General features: G+C 43.5%; 1 protein-coding gene across 4 annotated transcripts in view; it reads left to right on the top strand.

The window, feature by feature from the left end:
• Positions 1–23,796, top strand: part of PRKCH (protein kinase C eta) — a 233,087-nt gene that overhangs the window by 190,571 nt on the left and 18,720 nt on the right. For all 4 annotated transcript variants that reach the window (XM_023231862.2, XM_023231883.1, XM_023231872.1 and 1 more), the window contains exons 11-12: positions 21,350–21,488; positions 22,167–22,355. In XM_023231862.2, the coding sequence (XP_023087630.1) occupies positions 21,350–21,488; positions 22,167–22,355 (328 nt within the window). The remainder of the gene's footprint in view (positions 1–21,349; positions 21,489–22,166; positions 22,356–23,796) is intronic.

The following is a 23,796-nucleotide window of genomic DNA, read 5'->3' as shown; positions in this document are numbered from 1 at the left end:
ACGTCTTAAGTGCTCTTATCACCAAGAAAAAAACACAAAGGAGGCAGGAGGAAACCTTTGAAGATGATGTATAGGTTTATTGCACTGACAGTAGTGATGACTTTAGAGGTATACACCTCTCCAAACACATCAAGTTGCATACATTAAATATCTACAGCTTTTTGTATGTCAAAGCAGTTATTTTTAAAAATCCTCTTCCTTTTGGTCCTCCAACCTTTAACATGGCAATTGACACGGCAGTTGACATGATAAAAGCTACTATACTTCCTTGATTCAAAAAAACCACAGATCACAAAATGCCCATGAGTGCTGATTTGATTAAAACAACTATACTAGCAGCTGGCAAGTGTTTTTTTTTTTTTTTTTTTTTTGGCCATTAGTTTTAAGGAACATTCCTGTTTCAGAAGCATCAAAGGGGAGGGAGCAGCACAGATCATGAATCAAAGCTATGCAGGGATTAGAGTTGTGTTCTTCTCTAGGTAGTGACAGAGGAATTGTTTCCTCTCTAGGCACAGTGATAGAGGGTGGCTTTGTTAACAGTATTATTAAGGCCATCTTACTGACAGCAAAAGGGAAACAAGACAGAGCCTCGATAGTTGGGTAAAATGATCAGTTAAATTTGAAAGTGCTTCCTTTTGTATATTCTGGTCAGTCTTCTGCAGGAGGAGGATGTATAAAGTCCACTGTGTCAGAAAAGCAGTCAGTCTACCCCTCCCCAGTTTCCATCTGGATATCTTTGTGCTCCTGGTCATTTCTTCCCCAGAAATTGGGGGATATGGTCTCAGATAAGAGGACGGGGTTTGGATGTCCCAGTATCACATATGGTAAAGATGAAAAACATGAATAAGATGGTTGAGTTTATCTTGCATATGAGGCCATGTGTTGTAAATGGTCTTTCCTTGCTAACTTTCTTGACTCTGTAGATGTAGCTTTAAGAGTGAAACATGAGGACACTGTTTCACTCAGTCAGAACCTAGAGTCAAGTTTTTTTCTGTTATTTTCTCAAGACAATGCTACCAATTAGATTTGTATGTGTCCCATTTGTCCTCACTTGATTCCCATCCATGTTCTCACTTTCCCCAAGGTGACCATTATTCTGATTAATGTTCATATTCCTGTAATGCATTATTAGCATTGAGTGCTGGGTCTGAGCCAGTCCAGGGTCTGGAGAGCTATGCAGAGATAGAAGTGGACTCCAGAAAGAGGCCCCTGAATCTTGCCATTCCCTCTCCAAGGTACCAGAGTTTGTGGTTTCCAGGAATTGCATTTGATGCAGATTGTAAATTACAGCATAAATATGTATTTGTGTCTTAAATGACATTTTTAGTTTGGACAGTGCCCTTCATCTTATGACTGGCATACTCCAACACACTCATTAGCCCTTTGTTGACTAACACTTTGAAAACATGCAGGCTCAGAGACCATTGTTAAGCCATCCGTGGGCTTTGTTTGACCATGAGGGAGACTTCTCCACCATTAAGTTACCAGGTTCAACAGGTCCTGAGCACCTGCTTTGTGCTGTTTGCCTCTGAAGATCAAAAGATAAATCAGGATCTTTGCTCTCAGGATTTAGACTACTGGTAATTACAAACACACATAAATTGACAGTGTAAGATATGGTACCATAAATGCTCAGAGTGAAATGCAAACAGAATACAATGAGAGCTTAGAAAAGGCAACTATGAATGTTGACGGGTGTGGTGGCTCACGCCTGTAATCCCAATACTTTGGGAGGCCAAGGTGGGCAGATCACTTGAGGTCAGGAGTTCAAAACCAGCCCAGCCAACATGGTGAGACTCTGTCTCTACTAAAAATAAATAAATGAAATAAAAACTAGCCAGGCATGGTGGTGGGTTCCTGTAATCCCAGCTACTTGGGAGGCTGGAGCAGGAGGATCACTTGAACCTGGGAGGCAGAGGTTGCAGTGAGCCAAGCTTGCGTCACTGCACTCCAGCCTGGGTGATAGAGTGAGGCTCCATCTCAAAAAACAAAACAAAACAAACTATGAATGCTGACGGAGAGATTCAGTGGAGGCTTTGAAGAGATGACACTTCAGCCTGATATGCAAGTTTTCCATTAATGGTGAAACAGGGAAGTCCGTGCTAGGTAGACATAGCAATAGGGACAGAGGCATGGAGGCAGAAAAGCGTCCTGTGCTAAGGAATCATGAGGACTCCATATGACCAGAGGACCAGAGCCTGGGAAGGAGTAGGGCAGAGGTGGCAACTGAGGTAGGTGGGGGTGAGAACCTGGAAGATTTTGAATGTTGGGCTAGGAAGTGTGGGCTCTATTTGCCTTTCAATAGAAGCCATCAGAGGTTTTTGAGAAAGAGACTAACAGGAAATAAGTGCAATGTGTTAGAGTACAGAGGAGTGAGCCTGGAAGCCAGGAGTTCAAGTAGGAGGTCTTGTCATAGGTCAGACAAGAAACAGTCACAGCTTGGGGCAAGCCAGTAATGGTGGGAAGAGAAAGGAAAAGAGGAGGGGGAGCGATTCACATCAAAAGGAGTCCAGTGATGTGAACGGGGGACCAAGGAGTAGGCATTAAAGATGACTCCAAGATTTCCAGTGAAGGAGCTTTTAACTGAGTAGGGACAGCAACAGAGTACAGTTTAGTTTTTATTTTTGTGTGTTTGAAGAAACACTTCTGGTAGTTTTGCCCATAAAGCAGTTAGAGATGTAGGCCTGGCACTCCAGAGAGAGGTGTCGGGATAGAGATTTAGATTGGGGAGCCATCTGTCTAGGGGAATACTTGAACTCATGGGATTCAGCTGCGCAGGTAGAGTGCCAGGCAGGGCTACTGTGCACAACTGGGCAGATCGGGCCCTAAACAACTCTAGGGAGTGCCACTGCATCCTAGTCATCATAGATTTGTGTAATGACTATGAATTTTCTGGCAGATGGCAGTTAGATGTCTTGAGAAAGGGGCACCTTTTTCTCATTTGCACAAAGGTACCATATGGTGTGGCAGGAATGCTGGAATTAAACCCAGGCAGGAGCCAAGAACAGAACCTTAGGGAACCACCTATCCTCTAAGGGAGGGTGGAGGAGGAGGAGCCTCCAGAGGAGACACTTAGGAGTGGCGAGAGACTTAGGTAGGATTTAAGTTTGTAGTTGCCTCCGATTTGCCTGAAAATAGAGTCACCACACAGTGAACTCTAACCTTACTTTGGTTTAATGACTCAAGTAGAGCCTCTGCTCGTATTATCCATCAGTTCTTGCTTTTCATATAGCCAGTGAGTTTTCCTTGGCACTAGCAAGTGGGATAATTAACTGTCTCCATTTGGTTGGGATGTAGAATTATTAAACCTGTGGTTCTGCTCTTGAGAGCCAATGCCTGGCAGGTGACCGTGGTCCAGGGCGAATACATGTTGCAGAGCCTCCTTTAGAAGGCCCACTGCAGAGCCTGCGTGGGGGACTCCTAGGAGGGCAAAGGGCACCCTTCCAGGCCACTCACCTGTTACACCTGGCTCCAGCCTGCTAGGAGTCAGACTGGGGCAGCCCCCGACCCAGAACTGCCAGAGCCTCTCGGATGGCTCCAAGTCCTCACCTCTGAGGGCCTGGCAGGGTGAAGGAAGCTCCTTGCCTCCTGAACCACATAAGAAAGAAAAGGCATCCCCAGAGCCATAGCTTGGAGGCTTGGCTTCTTTATGGCATAAACTACAAAGGCACACAGCCTCCCCGATGTGTGCCAAAAAGATGGCACAAATGCTTCTTGCGAAAGAGAAAGCTTGTGCCCCGCCTTGGCACATGATCCTCTGCCCACACACATTTGTCATTGCTGCTTCCTGGCGCTTGTGACCTCCTTTGCATCAGTGGAAAGTTACAGGAGAAGGGATAGCACCACCTTCCTAGTCAGGAACGTGTCACGCAACCCAGATCAAAAACTTCAAGTTCACTTCTGTGTCGACGGGTCCAGGCTCTGTGGGCAGATAGAACATTGTATGGAAAGGCTGTAAAACTCAGAGTGAAACTGCAGTTTTTATCTGAGCGGCTGGCACTCTAGCTTGTTTATTTAAATGTAGATCAGACAGTTGAAATGTTCTACTTTCAAATAATTCATGTTTTTCAGATCTTGAATTTTGGTAAATTTTTTTCGTCAGTTGATTCTGTGCTTCTTATTTTGAGGAATAGAGTTCCTTTTCTAATGGGAAAATATATCATTCGTCGTGTCTGTGGTGCTTGCTTGTGTTTTACAAACTCTACGTGAGCATAGGCTGGCTGGCTCTGGGGATCAGAAGCACTCAGGGAGCTCTGGGGACAGGATTTCATACGCTACATCCAGAAACTGGGCAGATGATCACATGCCCCTTTTTTTGCTTGTTTGTTTGTTTTTTGTTGTTTAAAGTAGGGCTCAGAAGCAGAGAGGGAAAGAGAATTTTTCCACAGCCTCAGAGAGAAAATCCAGGAAAATCCAGGAGTAGAACTCATGAGGCTGAGGTTCTGGAAATGTGTTCCCAAACTGCCTTCTCTGGAAAAAACGCAGAGGGAACCAGCCGATTCCTGGTAAAAAAATTTTGACTTACTGACTTTCAAAAAGAAATGAGTTCCATATGATGGGAATTGCATTCTTTGATTTGGGCTTAAAGGATTTTCTGAGCTTTTAAATGGTTTCCTATGTAATATTCCATCTCTTCTGGTTTGGGATTTTTCCATGAAATGCCTTTTTAAAAAACCCAAAGCATCAAATGAGCTTTTCAGCTTGATGAACTTAAGAAATTTCATCATTCCTTTTCTTCCTGACTGACCTTTTAATTTTATGCAAGATGTACAGGAGTGATTTGTCTTGTCTGGTTTGTAAGGATTTTTAATCACCAGCCACACACATTAGTCACTGACTTTTGTACCTACAAGCCCAATTTTCTTTGTTTTGGGTTTTTTGAAATAAGTTTGTTCATTTATTTGGAGACAGGGTCTTATTCTGTCACCCAGGCTGGAGTGCGGTGGCATGATCATATCCTCAAACTCCTGGGTTCATGTGATCCTTCCACCTCAGTCTCCCAAGTAGCTGGGACTACAGGTACACACCACCACACCCAGCTAGTTTAAAAAATTTTTTTAATGAGACAGGGTCTCACTGTGTTGCCCAAGCTGACACTTACAGTAAGAGTAGAATCAGACTGACAGCTGGAAAAGGAACAGCGCAATGGGATTGGTAGCATAAAAGATTTACCACCAGATGCAGAAAGCAGTTCTCACCATTGCTTCCTCATTTCCTCAGCATCCACCATGCACAGAACCTTACACTTTACACTCAAGGAGTGTATGGATAAAGGGAATGCAACCAAAGTTTAAGGTAAGAAACTCAGAGTTTGTTCAGTTCAGTTAGTACTTAATTGGCTACCCAGCCTTGTGCTAGGTACCTTGTTCTGGGGCTAGAGAGCTGAAATAAGCATGGAGAAGATCTGCGGGGAAACCAACAGATACAGTCAGTGCAAGAAATGCTGTTGTTAGAAGTATGTACCAAACACCATTGGAGCACAGGCAGAGAGACACTAAACTTGGCCAAGGAAGGGATGCAGAGGCTTTGGAGACAGAGAAGCTTCAGTTAAGAGTGCAGAAGTCAGCCCAGGAGAGAAATGGGCTCTTCTGTTTATCTGTGGTGGTAAACCAATGTGTTTTAATTTTTCCTTTTTCAGTCCAATTACGACCAATACTTTTTATAAAATATATTAAAAGTAAATTACTAGAAAAATGAAATTTCAAAATACATATAAATCTGAAGCCCACGTGTTTATTAGATTCAGCAGACATATATTGTCATATAGTATGACAGTATGATAGTTTGTCATACTGTCAAATAGTTATAAAAGTTTCTAAAAACTCTGTGCCTCTACTTTTTTACCTCACCATGGATCAGTGCCAGTTTGCAGATGAGCAGCAGTTTGTGGACCACACTTTGAGTAGCATTGCCCTGGGCAGAGGAGGACATATGGATATAGTGATTGACTGATGTGAGAAATATGGAGGGAATATCATCGTGTCCCATCCCATCATTTTACAGATGAGGAAACTGAGGCCCAGAAAGGTGACAGAACTAAGACCAGACTCTCTGCTTTCTAACTTAAGATAGTTCTTCTTCTTGTCCTTTGACTAACTCACCTGAACAGTCATCAGATAGCACGAGCACTCCAGCATGCTTGCCCCGCTTCACCCACGCCTACTGCCTCTGAAGAAAGGGAAGAATCTGTGTCCATCAGAAAGTGCTGGGGATACCAGGACGCCAGCCTGCTGCGCAACCTGGCTGACTTGTCTGCTCACAGACCCTGTCTTAATGACAGAAGCCACTCCAAGAGTTCACTGTGTCCTTCAGTAGCCAGTGAAATTCATGTAAATCCTGTTTGGGCAGTCAGTGGAATTTTTAGTACTCCTCTCCTTTAAAAAAAAAAAAAAAAAAAAAAAGGAACTAAGGTTTTTCTCATCTATAAGCCAAACATGAGCAGCAGTCACCAAGCAGGGCACATTGTTATCTCTTGGAATCGGTTTGGTTCTAGACTGGTCTTGAAGGATTGACACCTGGTCTGGGGTGGACTTGAGAGCCACAGAGCCACAAAGTGTGCTGTCCTGGTCTTAGGTCATCCCCAAGACAGGGGACCTCTGCAGGCAATAGCAGCTTCATGTTGGCCCTAGAGGTCCCAGATGGATACCAGGGTGCCAGCACAAACCAGAATCCACCCAGCTCCCAACTAGTCCCCCCACATCCTCCCTAATCCTTCCTCATTGCGGTCTCCTCGGAACCTAGCCAAACCCAATGGTCGGGGAGGGAGTTGCTGTTCAAATTAACAGCCATTTATTATTGGCCTGCTATTTGCAAAGCACTGTGTTAGGCACCAAAGATAACTCTGAAATATAAAGATATAGAAATGAATGCAATGAGTCACCTCTCCTCATGGAGACTGCATTTTAGGTGGAGAAATAAGTCATGTAATAGCCCAGGCAGGATTTTGAAATTTGTTTTCTCTGCCTACCTCCTTTGGTCCCCATGACCAAGGAAGGCAAACACCAGTGCAGTGGGATTGATAAAAATATTCTTAAATGTGAACACGGCACTTGGAGTTGATTGCTTATTTGTGAAAATACATGATAAAAATATTCATAGATTTAGACATGTCAAAAAGATTCCTTCATTTGTCACAGAATTGTTTATAACCATGAACATTTTAAAAGAAAAGTCTGCAGGTGGCCTTGCATGATCTGGGTGTTATCACACCACTGAGTGTGTCAAACCAGCATCTGCCGTTGGGTATAGGTCCTAAGCAATTAGACAGGGAGAGGGTGAAGAACAAGGACTGGCTGTACAGTTGAATTTTATTTGATTACATTGTGAAGTACAGATACTGTTTCACTTCCTAGGGATTTTGTGTTTTATTTCTGGAGATTCAAAATTCTCCAGAATGGAAATAAAGTTCTCCAGCCACAGTGGTGGCATGGATAGCAACAGGATTCAGTGATTCCCTCATCCTCCTTCAACTTATTCTACCTACCAGAACTAGTCACCTGTGGTGAACTCAGTGGCATTTGATAGTCTAGGATGAACCAAATGAACCTCAACTTAAACCTGCTTTTTGTCATTGTACCGATCTAGGCATTTGACACTAAACAGAGATCTTAATTCCTGTATCTTAATGCATCAGAATTTGGTCTTAGCAGAGATGTCGATAGACAGGGGTGTTGTGGCGGGTGGGGTTTAACCAGTTCTGGAGGCATTTTGCTCATTGCCCCAAAGTACTGGTGACAGACCATGACACTGTATGACCCATCTGGCTTTGGCTCCTGACTTTATTACCCAGAAAGTAGTTTATAAGCCAGATGTGTCACTTAATAGTAGGCGTACCTGCCCAAAATGCAAAAGCTTGCAGTAGTTATCTAGAATTTACAAAGCTTGTTTTTACTCTTTGTCAATATCGATTCTGATAAAAATCATGACAGTAGGCCATGTAGATATTATCTTTCTTGTTGATGAATAAATAATAGCCAAGGGCTCTTTAGCACTTAATGCATTCCAGGCACTATACTAAGCCATTTGCATTAAATAACTCGTAATTTCTATAAGGCAGGAACTGTTGTTACCTACATTTCTTAATGAGGAAATAAGCCCAGAGTGGTTAAGTAACTTGCCCAGGATCACACAGCTGGTAAAACTAAAACTAAATTCTGCTAATCAGGCTCTAAAGTCTGTGCCCGTAGCCTCACAATATGCTGCCTGTTGAAATCAGACAGACAGATGAGATGTTGTATGACCTCCCCAAGGCCACCTGGGTAGGGGAGGGAAGCAGATTGAGGGAGGCCACTGTAGAAGCATGGTTGGGAAGTTGCCCTTGGCTCATCTCTCTATGTGGCACAGGGCTCCAAACTGAAATAGCCACTATTTATTGGGTCAAGATTAGTCCAGCATTTAGGCAAGAAGAATGTTAGTCCAGTCATCTGCTACTTTTGGTAGCATGTATGGTGGTGGCACTTTCTAAAGTAAAAATAACACACATAGGCTAAAAAATAAATTTTCCCTGATTTTTGAATTCTGTTTACTTTTAAAATCTTAGGAAGTTATAATGACTCACACTTGCACATTTAATAATGACTTTTATTAAGAATGCTATGACACAAAATTAGAAACATTCTTCAGACAGTGTCTCCACATGTAAGTACTTAGATATTTAAAGAAAACAACTAAATGGCTATTTGGGAAAACTGGGCCCTTTGGTTGCAAAACCAAGTGCTGGGGCCAGAGTAAGTGCTCAAGAAGTACCAGTGAGTTCTCCCAAGGGAGATTTCTTAGGGGAAAATGTGATGCCTTTTGCACATGTTACTATGGTGTGAGTCCAGTATTGGTAGGAAATCAGTAAAGTTCCCTGCACTTTACTGAGTGTGTTGCTGTCTTGTGTCTAGCCCGTGATCAATACTCTAGAGATGATATGAGAAATATTCCAGACCTGACCTTAGAGTTTGTAATCCAATTAGGAGAAGCAAAGCTTTTTATGCAAAACATAATTAGAGAACCAAGCAATATCATCTGTAATCTAGAAGTAAAATGTGAGGTATGTTTTTAATTCCAAGAGCCTGTGGGTGGTTCTGAACTACAAGCATCCTCTTGGGTTTTTCAGAGGTTTCTGTTTAGATGGCTCAGGTTTAATCTCTAATGGGGATAGCAGGGAACCAGATGAGACCTGCTGAGGTGGCCACAGTTCTGATTCTAGTGGGCAGGCTGCCTCCCCTCTGATACTGCGTGAGGCGTTACTGATGCTGGCAACGGTTTGCGTTTAGCCAATTGCCAAAAGCAGCCTGCACATCCCTCTGAGGTTGGTCCCGTAAATTCCACTCTTTCCTGTGGTAAAGTATTCCTCATCACCACCTCCCTTTTCACACTCTGTGCAAAGCCTTGCATTGGGACAGCAAATGGCTGCAACTTTCACTGCCTGCTTTTCCCAAGTCGAAGAAAAATTCCAACGCTGGCAAAGCAAGGACATCGCTATTTTCTGACAATTGAATGTCTTCAGGGAACTGGCCTCAGTGCTGATAGGGTCTGTATTCCTCTAGTAAGAATAGCACTGTTTCCATTAGAGGGGACCAGGATGGGTAGACAGGCTAAGACGTCTCATTACTCTTTGCTCTGTGTATTTGTATGACAGCTCGGGTGTCTGGCTTACCTTCCTGAGGATGAGAGCCATAGCTTTATCCATTTAATAACAGCCACAGTGACAGTGCTGATAATGGCTAGCATTTACCTAGCACTGTGTGCCCTGGAACATTTAATAGTTTCACTCTATGAACTCGTTTGTTGGTCTTGGTGCCATGTGTCCAACATAAGGCTAGCAGGACCCATCTGTCCTTGCCCATGCTTATTCTGTGGCACAACCACCCCTGGTTGTGATTAAGATACTAATGTTAAAGAGGGAACTGAGTTCTGATTTCTCGTCATTCAAAACCATTCTGTCATCTTCATGCACATGCCCTGCAGGCAGCCAGCCAGTAAGGGGTCCTTCATACCTATCCTGTTCCTGGCTGATGGCTCTCAGAATCTGCCATGGCTCTTGGATGCTGTTTGTCCTCCTGCCCTTGGGTGACTGGCTATCAGAAAACCTTCGTTTCCTTGTTGGATTCTGCCTCCAGGAAGCAAAGCCGACCCAGTGGTTTCTGTGGGTCAGCTGCACTTGGCTGTCTCCACTGGGGAAGATATTTGGCTTGTTGGCTGTTTTATGCCCCTTGGACTGTCAGGTCCAAGTGTACTGTTGGCCACAGCATCCAGTCTGTGTTATCAGAGCAAGGCCCTATGGTCAGGAGACCCTTAGCCGCCAAGGGTCTGTTGTCTCCTGGTGTCTTTGCCTGAAGTCCTCTGGCCTTCCTGCTTTTCATCATTGAGTGCATCTATAAGCTGACCCGCTGCCAGGTATCATGTCTGAGCATTTTGGCAAAGAGAGTCCGTGAGAGAGGTTTTCTTGGCAACCATAAAATAAAAGTACTGTAAGGAGCTGCTAAATAAATTTGCACCACTTCAGCCAGGGAATTTCAGCTCTCCTGGGTGGGATGGTGATAGGGGATGTGGAATGCAAAAAAAACAAAAAAAAAAAATTATGAGGCTCAGCTGTCAGCTTGATGGCTCATTTATTTGATGGTCCTAAGGAGATGTATGTTTGGTACACTGAGGATGTTTATCAAACTCATTTCCTCTTATATTTGTCCAGAGAGTCAGCAAAACGGGGGTTTTTGGTCTACTTTTTCTATCATGAAACAAAGTGAGGGGAAATCTCTTAGTCCCTTTGCTGAAGTTAAGTTGGTCCTGTGTATCTGCAGTGGTGACGGTGGCAACATACTGCCTACATGTCAAGGGCATCGAACACCCAGAACAGGATGAAGACCAACACCTAGTCTATGGGAATTAGTTTGTGAGTCTGTGTGCCCTGTTTGTTTCTTTGTTTCATTATTGTTTTTTGAGACAGGATCTTGCTTTGTTGCCCATGCTGGAGTTCAGTAGCACAGTCATAGCTCAGTGTACCCTCCAATCCCTGGGCTCAAGCAATCCTCTCACCCCAACCTCCTAAGTAGCTGGACCTACAGAAGTGTGCCACCATACCTGGCTAAGTTTTTTAAAAAATTTTTGTATAGCTGGGCACAATGGCTCATACCTGCAATCCCAGCAATCCCAGCACTTTGGAAGACGAGGGAGGATCACTTGAGCCTAAGAGTTTGGGACCAGCCTGGGCAATGCAGCGAGACCCTATCTCTCCAAAAAATTAAAAAATTAGCCGGTGGTATGTGCGTGGAATATCAGCTACTCGGATAGCTGGTGAGAGGATCGCTTGGGCCCAGAAGGTCATGGCTGCAGTGAGCTGTAATCACGCTGCTGCGCTCTAGCCTGGGCTACAGAATGAGACTATGAATGAATGAATGAATGAATGAATGAATGAATGAATGAATGAATGAAATTTTTGTAGAGACAGGGTCTCACTATGTTGCCCAGGATGGTCCCAATCTCCTAGACTGAAGCGATTCTCCTGCTCTGGCTCTGTTTTAAAGAGGGTGAAATAACCAGATTCAAATAAGAGTCATTTTTGTCATTCCTCATCCCAAGTATCTGCTGGGAGGAGGTATGAGGGGGTAGTGCGGAAGAGCCTCAGAAGAGCCTTGGTAATACTGGGCTGGATATTGTTTTACTGACTTGCTTCATTATAAAATGAATTATTTTGCATTCAGCCTCATAATGATGAATGTTCACATCTCATATACATGGTCTTCAGCAGATATTCCAATAGGTCAGTCTCAGGAACACCAGATTAAGTGTTCGTGAGGAGAAATGGCATAGGGACCTCATTTAATAATTAGGAATGCTGCTGCTTTTAGTAGGAAATTCATTTTCATACTTAAGTTCATTCAGACTTCAGGGACACATTGTGGAGCTATTGAAAATATAAATGCCATCCACGACAATCATAGACACTTAGAAGACACCAAGTAATTTCTGTGGTTAAAAAAAAAAAAAAAAAAAATGAACTGATGGCAACAAGTTCAATTCTTTTTTTTTTTTTTGAGACGGAGTCTCGCTCTGTCGTCCAGGCTGGAGTGCAGTGGCCGGATCTCAGCTCACTGCAAGGTCCGCCTCCCGGGTTCACGCCATTCTCCTGCCTCAGCCTCCCGAGTAGCTGGGACTACAGGCGCCGCCACCTCGCCCGGCTCATTTTTTGTATTTTTTTTAGTAGAGACGGAGTTTCACTGGGTTAGCCAGGATGGTCTCGATCTCCTGACCTTGTGATCCGCCCGCCTCGGCCTCCCAAAGTGCTGGGATTACAGGCTTGAGCCACCACGCCCGGCCAACAAGTTCAATTCTAAGTCTACAAATGTGCAGGTTCTCTAAGCAAATAAGATGTTTTTTTCCAACATTCCCTTGGAGCCTGGGTTCCAAAAGAAATCCTTTCCACTCTGACCCCTGCACATCTTCCTTGGGAATTATGGCCTTAAATACTACAGAAACCGAAAAAAAAAAAGGATTAAAGCTAGAATATGTAAACACATTTTAATGATTTTTCCTGGTTAACAAAGTAACACATGATTCCTGTAGGAAATTTAGAAAATCCAAAACAGAAAACAAAAATCACTCATAAGCATATCATTCGGAAATAGACTTTTATGTTTTTCCTCATCTCCTATTTCCTCCTGTCTTTTCTCCTTTTCTTTATTCCTCTCCCTCACAATTGTAACAAAATTAAGAGAATATTGAAAATATAACTTTGTATCCTGTTCTTTCACTTAGCATTGTGTCAGCCTATAAGTAAGTCATGAAACCCAGAAGCTATGAAGGAAAGATTGATAACTGGACTATATCAAAACAAAACTTCAACCAAGCAATAATATTTACAACCCATACAACCAGTATAACAAATTATTACTATTCTGTAATATGAGCTTCTTAAAAAATAATAAAAAAGATAAACAACTCAAGTTTTTAAATGGTTAAACCATGCAAATAGGCAAGAAAAAATACAAATGGCCCTTAAGCATATATTCTTCTTAAAGCTTAATTGCATTAATAGTCAAGAAATGAAGTTGAAACAATGGGCTCATTTTTCACTGGCAGTTTGGCAAGAATTATAAGGATGATTCCATCTAGCCTGAACAAGGAAGCCAAAACATTGACACTTTCATGTGCTACTGGTGGGAATATAAATTGATGCAATGCTTTTGAAAGACAGTTTATCTACATCTGTTTAAATTTTAAATATTTATGCCCTTTGATGTGGCATTTCCACTTCTAAAAAAATGTATCCTAGATAAACACTCCTACAAGTGTGCAAATCATGTTCATTACTCCATTGTTTGAAGGTACAAAAAATTTAAAATAACCCAAATGTTTATGTAGAGGAACTGGTTAAATTGTGGTACATTTTTATAATGGAATTGTATGCAGCCATTATAGAGAATGAGCCAGAGGCATAGGAGGTATAAATATGTCCAAGACAATTGTTAAGTGAGAAAACTATGTTACTGTATGATATTGTGTTAGTGTAGCATTGAGAAGAAAAGACTGGAAGACTTGTAACCCATCATCGTTTTCTCTGTACTTTTTTCAGGAATGATCAATTTTATATAATGAAAATATTTTATAATCAAAAACACCATTTTCAAATAACATTTAAAAATTCTGTTATAAACATTTTCTTACATTTTTAGTCCTTCATAAAATTTTGGCAGCTTTCATAAGATTCTGTCATAGAAATACCATAATTTAGCCATTCCACGATTGATACATCATTTAGCTTTTTTGCTAATTACATAAAATGCAGCAACCAATATCTTTGTAAAATAAGATTCTTAATTTTACACTCACAAGAGTATCACATCACGTAGCAGAGATTGAGAATTTAACCTGAAAAGAATTCATTGGGTTATTCTGAATGTACAAGGTTGATGTTTTTCTAATCTTTTAATTTTATTACTTGTTTTTTAAGAGTTTCACTCTGTCACCCAGGCTGGAGTGCAGTGGTGTGATCATGGCTCACTGCAGCCTTGACCTCCCAGGCTCAAGTGATCTTCCCGCTTCGGCCTCCCAAAGTGCTGGGATTCAGGCGTAAGCCACTGTGCCCGGCCTTAATCTTTTTAAAGTTTACCTGGACTACAGATGGCCCATATGGAGGCAAAATATTTGGGCCTCACTCTCTAGGTACACAGCTCCCCTACCCTACTCTGAGTATAATTCATCACTAGTTTTTGTAGTCTAAGTATAAAGAAGACCAGAGATCTTGGCCTCAGGATCTCCTCTTCCCAAGGCTGAGTCTCAGGCTCTCTCCTCATTTCATTCCTTCTCCCGAGGTGAACTCATCCACACCCAGGTAATGACTCAAATTTGTAGCTCTGATCCAGCCTTCCCTTTGACATCTAGCCATGTGTATTCAGCTGCTTATTAAATGTCTCCACTTGTATGTCTAAAAAAAGTAGCTCAATCTGTCCAAAATAAATTCTGTGATCGAGAACCTGCTGATACCTCCTTCCCTTTATCCCCTACATCCTTCCATTACTAAATTCCATTGCTTTCCCCCAATAGTTCTTGACACATCTAGTTCTCTTTACCTTACCGCCCTCCCTATACCAGGCCACCATCATTTACCTCCTGGATACTCTAGTAGCTTCCCAAATGATCTCCTCATGTTCATTCTCAACTCCTCTGATCTGGAGTCTTGTAAAATGAAAATCTAATGTCACCCCTTTCCTGAGTCAGAGTTTTCCATGGTTTATTGGGCTAAAGACTGAAATCCTCACTGGCCCCTGCCTCATCTGGTCCCTCCTCTCTCCTGTCTCCATACTCCCTTCTCTCGCCACCCAGGACTCCAACCACACTAGTCTTCATTTCATAACTGAACCCCCTCACCTCTGTTCCTTCCTTCTGAAATTCTCCTTACCCTCACTTTCCCTTCTTTCTGTCTCTTCGTTTGGTTAATAATCTTCACAGCTCAGTTCAAATGTCACTTTCCTGGGAAATCTTCCCCCAGTGCTAGGTCAGGCCATCCCTTGATCTATTCCCATGTTTTCTCCTCATTGCACTCATCACAGTTGATAATTGTAAATTTACTTGTGTGGTGATCTGTCTGCTTCTCCCACCATACATTCACCCCCTTGTGGGTAGAGATGGTGCCCCCTTTGCTTACTATTGTATCCCAAGATCCTGGCATATGGCCAGGCTCATGGACGATACTCAAAGAATGGTTGGGTGGGTGAAGGGATGAATATCTCATGTCAGGTGATACATGAATGGCACTACTGTCTACCTCAAGATGAAACCAAATGTTACACTTTTGCTAATTCCGTGACTTTTCAAAAGTCTTTTGCCAATTTAATACAATCAGTCTTGCTTTGAAACAATTTTAAGTATAAACCGAGACACTCAAAACACAAGCCAGTCCTAAGTAGTTTTATTCTGAAATTAAGATCATAACCCACATTCACTCACTTGGCAGATGCCCCCTTTTCACACTTACCTACATGTTAGTTCCTCCTCCTCAGGGGAAGGCAGCAAATGATCTGCACATTTGACCACTTGAGAGATTTGCTGTGCACTCCGCTATTCCTGTATCCTCAAGGACTGCAAAATCCATTGAACTCTTTATTTATGCACAAGCTAAGAAACAAAACAAAACAAGAAAAAAAGAACCTTGCTTTGCAATATTTCGAGTATGCATTTCACAGTAATATGCATAAAACATCCCTCTATCATAGTGCCATCGTAGGATATTTATTGATTCTCTCAGGTGGTTCTTGTTTCAATCAAAGTCCTTTTGGGAAACAGTCTGTCAGGAGGATTGGCCAGTGACTACATGGAAGGGATTGGGCCTGGTGTAGTAAGTTACAAGCCCAGGCCTTGGAGGTGAGCAGAAGTAAATCTGAATCCTGATTTTACCCCTGTCTAGCTATATGATCTTGGGGTTAAGCCTACTTCATAGGGTTATTTTGAGGATAAAATAAGATAATACAGATAAAGCACTTAGCATTTGATGAACATTCAGTGTATATTCACCACTGAAGACACTGTTGTTGTTGTTGTTATTCACAAAAGCTTTTTTCCAGGTTGTCTGGACAGACCCACAGACTTACCACCCCCAAATGAGCAACAGACAAATGGCAGTATGCTGACAGTCATAAATTGACTGTGTATTTTATGATAACGGGTATCAAAGTTGTACTTAATTAAATATTATCTTTTAGATTCAGATACTAAAATGTTTATAGATGACATAGTTCATGTCTGGGATTTGTTTCAGAATAATCTGATAAAAGATGGATCAGGGAGGGAGGGAGTCGATGTAGAGAGGGAACATGTTTGGACGTGCAGTGGCAGCCGCCGAGGCTATTTGATCGGTATGAGAGTTGTGTCATTCTCCCTACTTTTGTCTATTTTGAAATTTCCCATGATAAAAGTTGAAAAATATGTTAAAAATAGTTAATATAAATAGCATCCTAGATTCATTCTTGTTCAAGGAGCCAGCTCTCAGCTCTCTTTCCTTTATTTCTTTTGGAAGAGTAACTGATTCTAGTGATCTAAACAGTAAGACTCATGTCAATCTGTTTTATTACTCTCGGGATAGCTTATGGTGGAAACAAAATAAATCCAATTTCTGAATCTCCTTTGTCTTCAATCACTTGGGAATTCTCTCTGAAACTACTGTGGGCATTTTAAGTAACCCTGATTACCCAGCAAGAACAATGTAGCTTTCAGACAAGCACAGAGGATAGAATAACTCTTTCTACCCTTCTGTGCTTGCATGACAAAAGCTGTAGCTATTAAATACCGGTGCTCAATGAGCTAATGAATGGCGAGCCGGTAATTGTGGTTTTGGCATTTTAGGATTTGAGCCTCTGCCCTGTATGAACTTGTAATCTTCATTGTGTAGCCTTGTTAAGTTCAGCTGCTGAGTTACATGTTGGCATAGGAAGCTGAGGCACTCCTAAGCCAAAAACTGACCTCTGCATATTTCAAACTAAAGTCAGGAGGCTTAGGGTGACTTCTTTTGCTTTAAAAAAAAATAAAGGCATGATTTCCCTTTAGAGTGGAAGCTGACCATGACTGTAAATGGCTCTGTAATCTTTGGCTTTGTTTGAGTCACCCCCTCCACGTTCTGCTCTTCCGTTTGGATGCAGGCCAGCACAAGGATAAGTGTTCTGCTTGATCCTCATTGTTTAATAATTGACCCTTCAAAATCTCTTTCTTTCTCCAGCTTCACCAAAGAGAAGAATTTAAATTTTGATTGCAGGTTTCTTCTTTTCCCTCTCAAGTCTATCTCTAAGGGGTAAAATGTGGCTTTTTATAAGTTTAAGTACTTTGGAGCCAAGTTTATGGAGTGTCCTTTCATCCCCTAAAAATAAGATAGGCTCCGAGTTGGCCAGGGCAGTCACATTGGGGTCCATCTGAAATGCTTCTGTGTATCCCTTTGGTCAGCAGCTCCTGCCAGGACCATGCTGGGGCTGCTAAGAAGGAAGACAGGTGCACAGACAGAGCCTTCTGGATTACAGTGTAGGGTGTGCTATCATAGAAGTATAAACTGGGCACCCTAGGAGCAGAGTTGATATTACTATGACTCTCTGGGGACATCAGGACAGACTTCATAGAGCAGGTATGAGATACTTTTGCTGAAGGCAGAACTGGTAACCTGGAATTACACTATGCTCTTAATTGAACCCTCTTGGGATCCCAGTTTGAGTGATCTGTCTTACTAGATAGCACCTGGTGTGAGAACAGCCATGGCGTTTCCTTTATGGCTCATACAGTTCTGAGAATACCTAAAATTAGATTGAAATCAGGATTAAGGTGTCTAACCTGCCTTTGTGGCCTCGGGCATCCTGTGACCAGGATGAGTCACATTCTTGTCTTGCCCACTTGTGTCTTCTGAGAGCTGCGTCCCAAGACTTCCCCATGCAGAGCTGATTGTAATAGTTGACGGACAAAACTGATGGCCCAGCACTTTCCCTCCCCGCGCGATTCCTGCTGCCCATGACAGCAGCTGAGTAATAAGCAGTCAGACCTCTTACCTGGGACATTAGTCACAAGCTCTTAAGCAACTGCGGGTCAACTCTTCAGACCGTTGTGGATTTCTGTTAGCACTTGTTTCTGTTGCCCAAGAAGATCCTTTCCAAGACCTCGGCAGGCATACTGGCTTCGGGAAAATTCTGAAACTCAGTGACCTTGTTTAGAAATGTGAGTGAGAGTGTTCTGGGCTCAGGTCCACATAGGCCTGGCTTGTCAGGCTAGGACACAGTGTCGATAAAGCTGGGCTCATGGGCTTTGTCCCCCCGGCTATGCTCTCTCCTGGGGCTGCAGACTAGCGTGTCCAGCCTCAGCCGGGTGCCTCTCTGCTGTGTGCCCTCAGCCCCAGAAGAGCCAGGCACCCAGGCCTTATAGTGCCTCGCAAGTCAGAAAACACTTGTGGAAGAACTGAGAGTGTGGGCCTCCTTCACTGGACAGGACCCCAATCATCCTCACCCCTGCTCCTGACCTGCGCTGCTGTGATTGCAACCTCTTGTAGGTTAAATTAGCTGTGCTCATATTGTATGCCTGTGGTGGGGCAAGGGGAGGAAGCAGCTTCCACAAATCAGCCCACTGAAAACACTTATATAGGACATGGGATTCTGCATGGAGAAGGGCTGATTTGGAGCCAGGACTGGGTTTGGGTTAGAGACACAGAAAGCTTGCTTCGCTGAAGTGGGTGCACAGGTACTCAGCATGCCTTTGCCTTATGCCCCTGACACCTGGGGGCTGCTGCTAGGAGCAGAGAAGTCTGTTCTACGTTCCATTGATCTGTGCCATGAAAGCTTTGCTGCTTTAACCACACTTACTGGGGATTCCTGGAATACCAGACTTGCTTTCCATTCCTGGGCATTTTCTAGTGGCCATTTTCTGTAAGACCTGCCTGGCCAGGCTGTATCAACTCACAGGACACTGTGTGGAAACCAGTCATGCCAGTTCTGTCATCACCTACCTCCTCCAAGCCAGCAACGTGATCCAGGCTGGACAGAGACCAACCTTTTGCCTTGGGCCATGCAGGCCAACAGACCTTGATTCTCACACTGAGGCAGGAAAATAGAACCTCGAGTGCCCTGACACAACCCATAGTGAATGTGACACTCCAGAAAGAGCAGTCAGCTGCAGCCACTGTGAAGATGCCACAGCGAGGGGGGCTCCAGGCAGCCAAGGCCATGGCAGCCTCCCACAATGGCAGTTAACCACAAAGCTCCAGGCCACCCTAGTGACCTGCAGCCTCCTCGTCACTGATCAGCCTATGTGGGTTGGCTCTGAGCATATTGTTCCTTTAAAAACCAAAGTGTAAATGTCTCACCCAAAAGGCCAAGCTGCCGCTCTGTCCAGTCTAGACTGTGCCTGTGAGGCTAGCAGTGCCACCTTCCCTCTGTAAGAGTGCCCTGGGGTATGGTTGGCAACAGGAGAACCATGTGCCTGTGCTGGGAAGCGGGTTGTTTTAAGAGAGCACTGGCTTTTATTTATAGACAGCTTTATCAGTACACGGCCATGTTCCTGCCGACCTTGAGGACTCTTTACTAAACAATCCTGCTGCTGAATATTCACTTCCTTCCACGTGAATTTGCTCTTAGGGATTGGAGGAGGGGTGGAAAATGCCTTGAACCAGTCTCCATAATCTATTAGGCTTCTTGTGCACCTGGGGTACCCACAAGCAAACCCTTTTCTCACTCTGGTTTTCCTTTTCCTGGTTAACATCCCCACAAACCTACTGGATTTAAGACAGAAACCCAGGAGTCATTTCTGCTGCTTCTCTCTGCCTATCTCTAAGTGATTATCAAGCCTTATTACTGATTTTGCTTTCACCAAAGCCCTGCTTCCTTTCTCCTGACTGACTCCTTATTTTTCATTCCATTCATCACTGTTCTGGTTCAGGTCTTAACATCTCTTCCCTGGACGGTTTCAGCCTCCCCTAACTGATGTTTTCTTGTCCAGCCAGGAATCAGTTACTCCCTTAATTAGGGAGCATCAGGAAGTTCCTTTTGCCTAATATCTGAAAATCAAAATTCCTTAGTGTGACATTCAGGACCCTTCATGGTTTGAAGGACTTAACTTTCCTTGTAGCCCTGAGATTTTTCATGGCCCCAGCACTCCTGTGTCCTGTGCTGCCCGCCCCTCAGCCTCCTTCAACATACCCAGGGTTCTCTGAGTCCACCTGCACAGCCACACCACTGGGCTTGCTGCCATGTCCCCGCCCCATCCGCCTCTCCATGGCGGCCTTCTCACTCCCCCTTCTCTGCCTGGGAGACTCTGACTCATGCTTTCAGACCCAGCTCAATTTCTACTTCTGCTGTGAGGCTGTCTCTCTCTCCTCCCACTGGAAGGAATTGTTCGCTCTTACGTTTATCTCGTAGCACTTGGTTCATACCTTCATCATGCCACTAGGATGATACAGCAATTGGTGTGTTCCCCCTCCTCTGCCCCTCCCCTGTCTATCCTGTCCATATGTGTGTGTGTGTGTCTGTATATAAGATATATATCTATTTGTTTTACACACACACACACACACAAGTATTTCTTTCTTTTTCTCCCTTTTCATTTTGGAGACAGGGTCTCACCCTGTCGCCCAGGCTGGAGTGCAGTGGTGCACTCTCAGCTCACTCCTGGGCTCAAGTGATCCTCCCACCTCAGCCTCCCAAGTAGGTGGGACTACAGGTGCATGCCACCATGCCCAACTAATTTTTGTATTTTTTGTAGAGATGGGATTTCACTATGTTCCCCAGGCTCATCTCAAACTCCTGAACTCAAGCAATCTGCCTGCCTCAGCCTCCCAAAGTGTTGGGATTACAGGCACCCAGCTGACAAGTATTTCTTAAGTGCATTATGCCAGGCATAGTGGCGAACCACATAAACACAATCCCGGCCATCATGGAGCTTCTAGCCTAGGAAATATTTGTCTCCCGTTACACTGTGAGTTCCTTGCAGATGAAGATCAGCTGTGCTCCTAGTGCCTGTCACCACCCCTGGCACACAGTGGCCACCTCCCCTATGAGTGTTCACTCTGACTCTGATGGGTAGAGATGGGTGCTAGAGTGGAGGATGGGGGATAGGCTGAGTACAAGGTAAGTGGAAAGCCTAGAAAAGCCACATTCTGCCCTCCGTTTTTAAAGGACAGCCCACATTTTCCTGTGGTTAGCCCCTTCTTAATGGGCCCATCATCTTGGAGCCATGAGGCAAGTTCTGAGACTTGATCTAAATTTGTCATCCAGATAGCACAGAGAAGCTCACACGGCCGCATGTGGCCGCACTTGTGTGTGTGTGTGTGTGTGTGTGTGCCCATTCTGAGAGGTGGATGGTTTAGGGTCTGGCTGCCCTATCTCATGCTGCTCTTTGTATCTTTCAGAGATCTGAAACTGGACAACGTCCTGTTGGACCACGAGGGTCACTGTAAACTGGCAGACTTCGGAATGTGCAAGGAGGGGATTTGCAATGGCGTCACCACGGCCACATTCTGTGGCACGCCAGACTATATCGCTCCAGAGGTGAGTGCAGCTGCTTGATGCAGCTCTGAAATCTGAGCTCTCCGGTAACTCTGACCAGAAATGCCACTGGCTGCTTTTATGTGCTGCAGCGTTGGGGGCAGTGTTGAAAGCCGACACCTCTAGACTCCTTTATGGCTCATTGGGTGAATGATGGCTGAAAATGGCCTAAGTCACTCTAATAAGAATTTGAGTTAAAAAAAAAAAAATTGTAGATTTTGCAGTTGCTTTGGGCTTTAGCACTAAATGAAGACAAAGTGAACGCCACTCATGGCTATTTATTTTCCTCTTCGTCTCTACTTAGTGATTTAATTTCAGCATCATTTAGCAGAACTAAAGAAAGGCTCTTGAATCCTTCCCGTATGAGTGAGTGAACCTAGTCTCCTTTTTTTTCCTCACGGATATATTTCCAGAACTCTTTCTGTTCGGAATCTGCACGAGCCCATCACTGTGGCCCAATCATAAATATTTCCTCACCATACCGGAGAAGGCATCTCTGAGTTGACCACAGGGAAAACAGACCACTCTGTAGAAATGGAAAGAAATATGCATGGTAGCACAGGAGACTTTTTTTTTAAAAAAACTTTGATATTTCCTAGTGCATCAATTTCCCTAGTTATGAAGAACACATTTGTTAATCTTATGTATGAACCACCTTCTCCCGCTGCCCCCTTTGCACAGATCCTCCAGGAAATGCTGTACGGGCCTGCAGTAGACTGGTGGGCAATGGGCGTGTTGCTCTATGAGATGCTCTGCGGTCACGCACCTTTTGAGGCAGAGAACGAAGATGACCTCTTTGAGGCCATACTGAATGACGAGGTGGTCTACCCTACCTGGCTCCATGAAGATGCCACAGGGATCCTCAAATCTGTAAGTTTGGCTTACCCAGCTAGCTTCTGATCTATTGCAGACCAGCTTGTTTTATGTGCTTCTGGCGTCTTTTCAGTGCCTCCCACCAGTAAACCACTAGCTCTAACTAAAATTTGTGTTCTAATCTAAAGAAGCAAAGAACCAGAGTTCTCTCAGGCTGTTACCCTCTCTTATGCAATACACCCTCTCTTATGCAATAGTTATTTTGGGGCCAATTTTGATAGTCCTTGATAACTTTGTTTGCCAAATAACAAGTATTTCTAGCACTTCAAACTTTAGTTGAGGGGAGGTGATGTTTCCCCTTCATACAGTCAGGCCACGCCAGAGTTTTGGGTCAAGTGAATGCCATTCCCAGCCTGTTATTTTATCAGTTGTGTTTCTGTCGGCATCTTCAAGGAGCAGGATGAAGGGCCTTTCTTTTAGGGCTGGGAGAGGAGAAGGAAGGTTTTCCAAACCTCTGCAGATCTCTTTTGCCTCCAAGTTATTCTTATGCAAGCCAGGTGCCACGCCCAGGCTGCAGGTGCAGTGTTGTAATGGATCATGTTGAGAAAGTCTTTTCTGTGTGTGCATTTAAGGCACTGTGCTGGACGCCTTTGAATTGAGGAAAAACATGTGTTGGACACCTTTATGTTGAAAATAAAGTACATGTAATTTGGGTCAATTCTGTAACCCTAAAATCATGTTTTTTCACCTACTATATGCAGAGGGGATATAAAGGCAAATAAAAGATCAGTTGTTCGAGAAGGGATAAATCAGAACAATCTATATTCTGTGGGATAGTATCTATGGCCTAAGAATTACTATCCTTAAGTTATATCCCTTCAGTAATTTGAGGCAAAAGCAAAATGTGAGAAATATTTGCTATCTTTTTGAAAGACTTGTTTCTCTTTAGAAACTTCTAGCCCTATAATCAGTGCCATTTCAAGGACATTTGTTATGTAAGTCACTGTGTACTGGGGCTGAAGGCTTGATTGTCCCTGAGAATTCTCTACATCACTAAAAGAGAAATAATCACAGAAATCCTTCTGAGGCAAATATTACCAAAGTGAATCATAACACATGGCTCGATTCTCAAGCTGAGGTGCCAGTACCCTCCTGAAATTGAGAAAGCACTAATCTCACAGAAATAAAAATCTCACAGTACTTTGGGATTCTACCAAATGTCTCCTATCTAACATGTTTTTGTAAGAACAGTTCATTTTTATATTAGTGGAAATTTTAGAGGAAACCATAAACATGGCTTTTATAATTTTATGAAAAAAAAAAAAGTCATGGAGAAAGGCTTGTCTTCGTGGATTTGTGCCATGAAGTTTCTTAACTTCCTGAAGGGAAATGTACTCACCTAGGTTGGCCGCAGCCAATTTTAATAACATAAACCACGATAACACAGCCTCATCATGCTGCAGAGGGAGGCGGACTTTGCATGATCATTTTCCTACTT

This window comes from Piliocolobus tephrosceles, chromosome 6 (assembly GCF_002776525.5).
Source record: "Piliocolobus tephrosceles isolate RC106 chromosome 6, ASM277652v3, whole genome shotgun sequence".
In the NCBI taxonomy this organism is placed as follows: Eukaryota; Metazoa; Chordata; class Mammalia; order Primates; family Cercopithecidae; genus Piliocolobus; species Piliocolobus tephrosceles.
The sequence above is the reverse complement of the archived record's forward strand: the minus strand, read 5'-3'. Positions and strand labels throughout refer to the sequence as shown.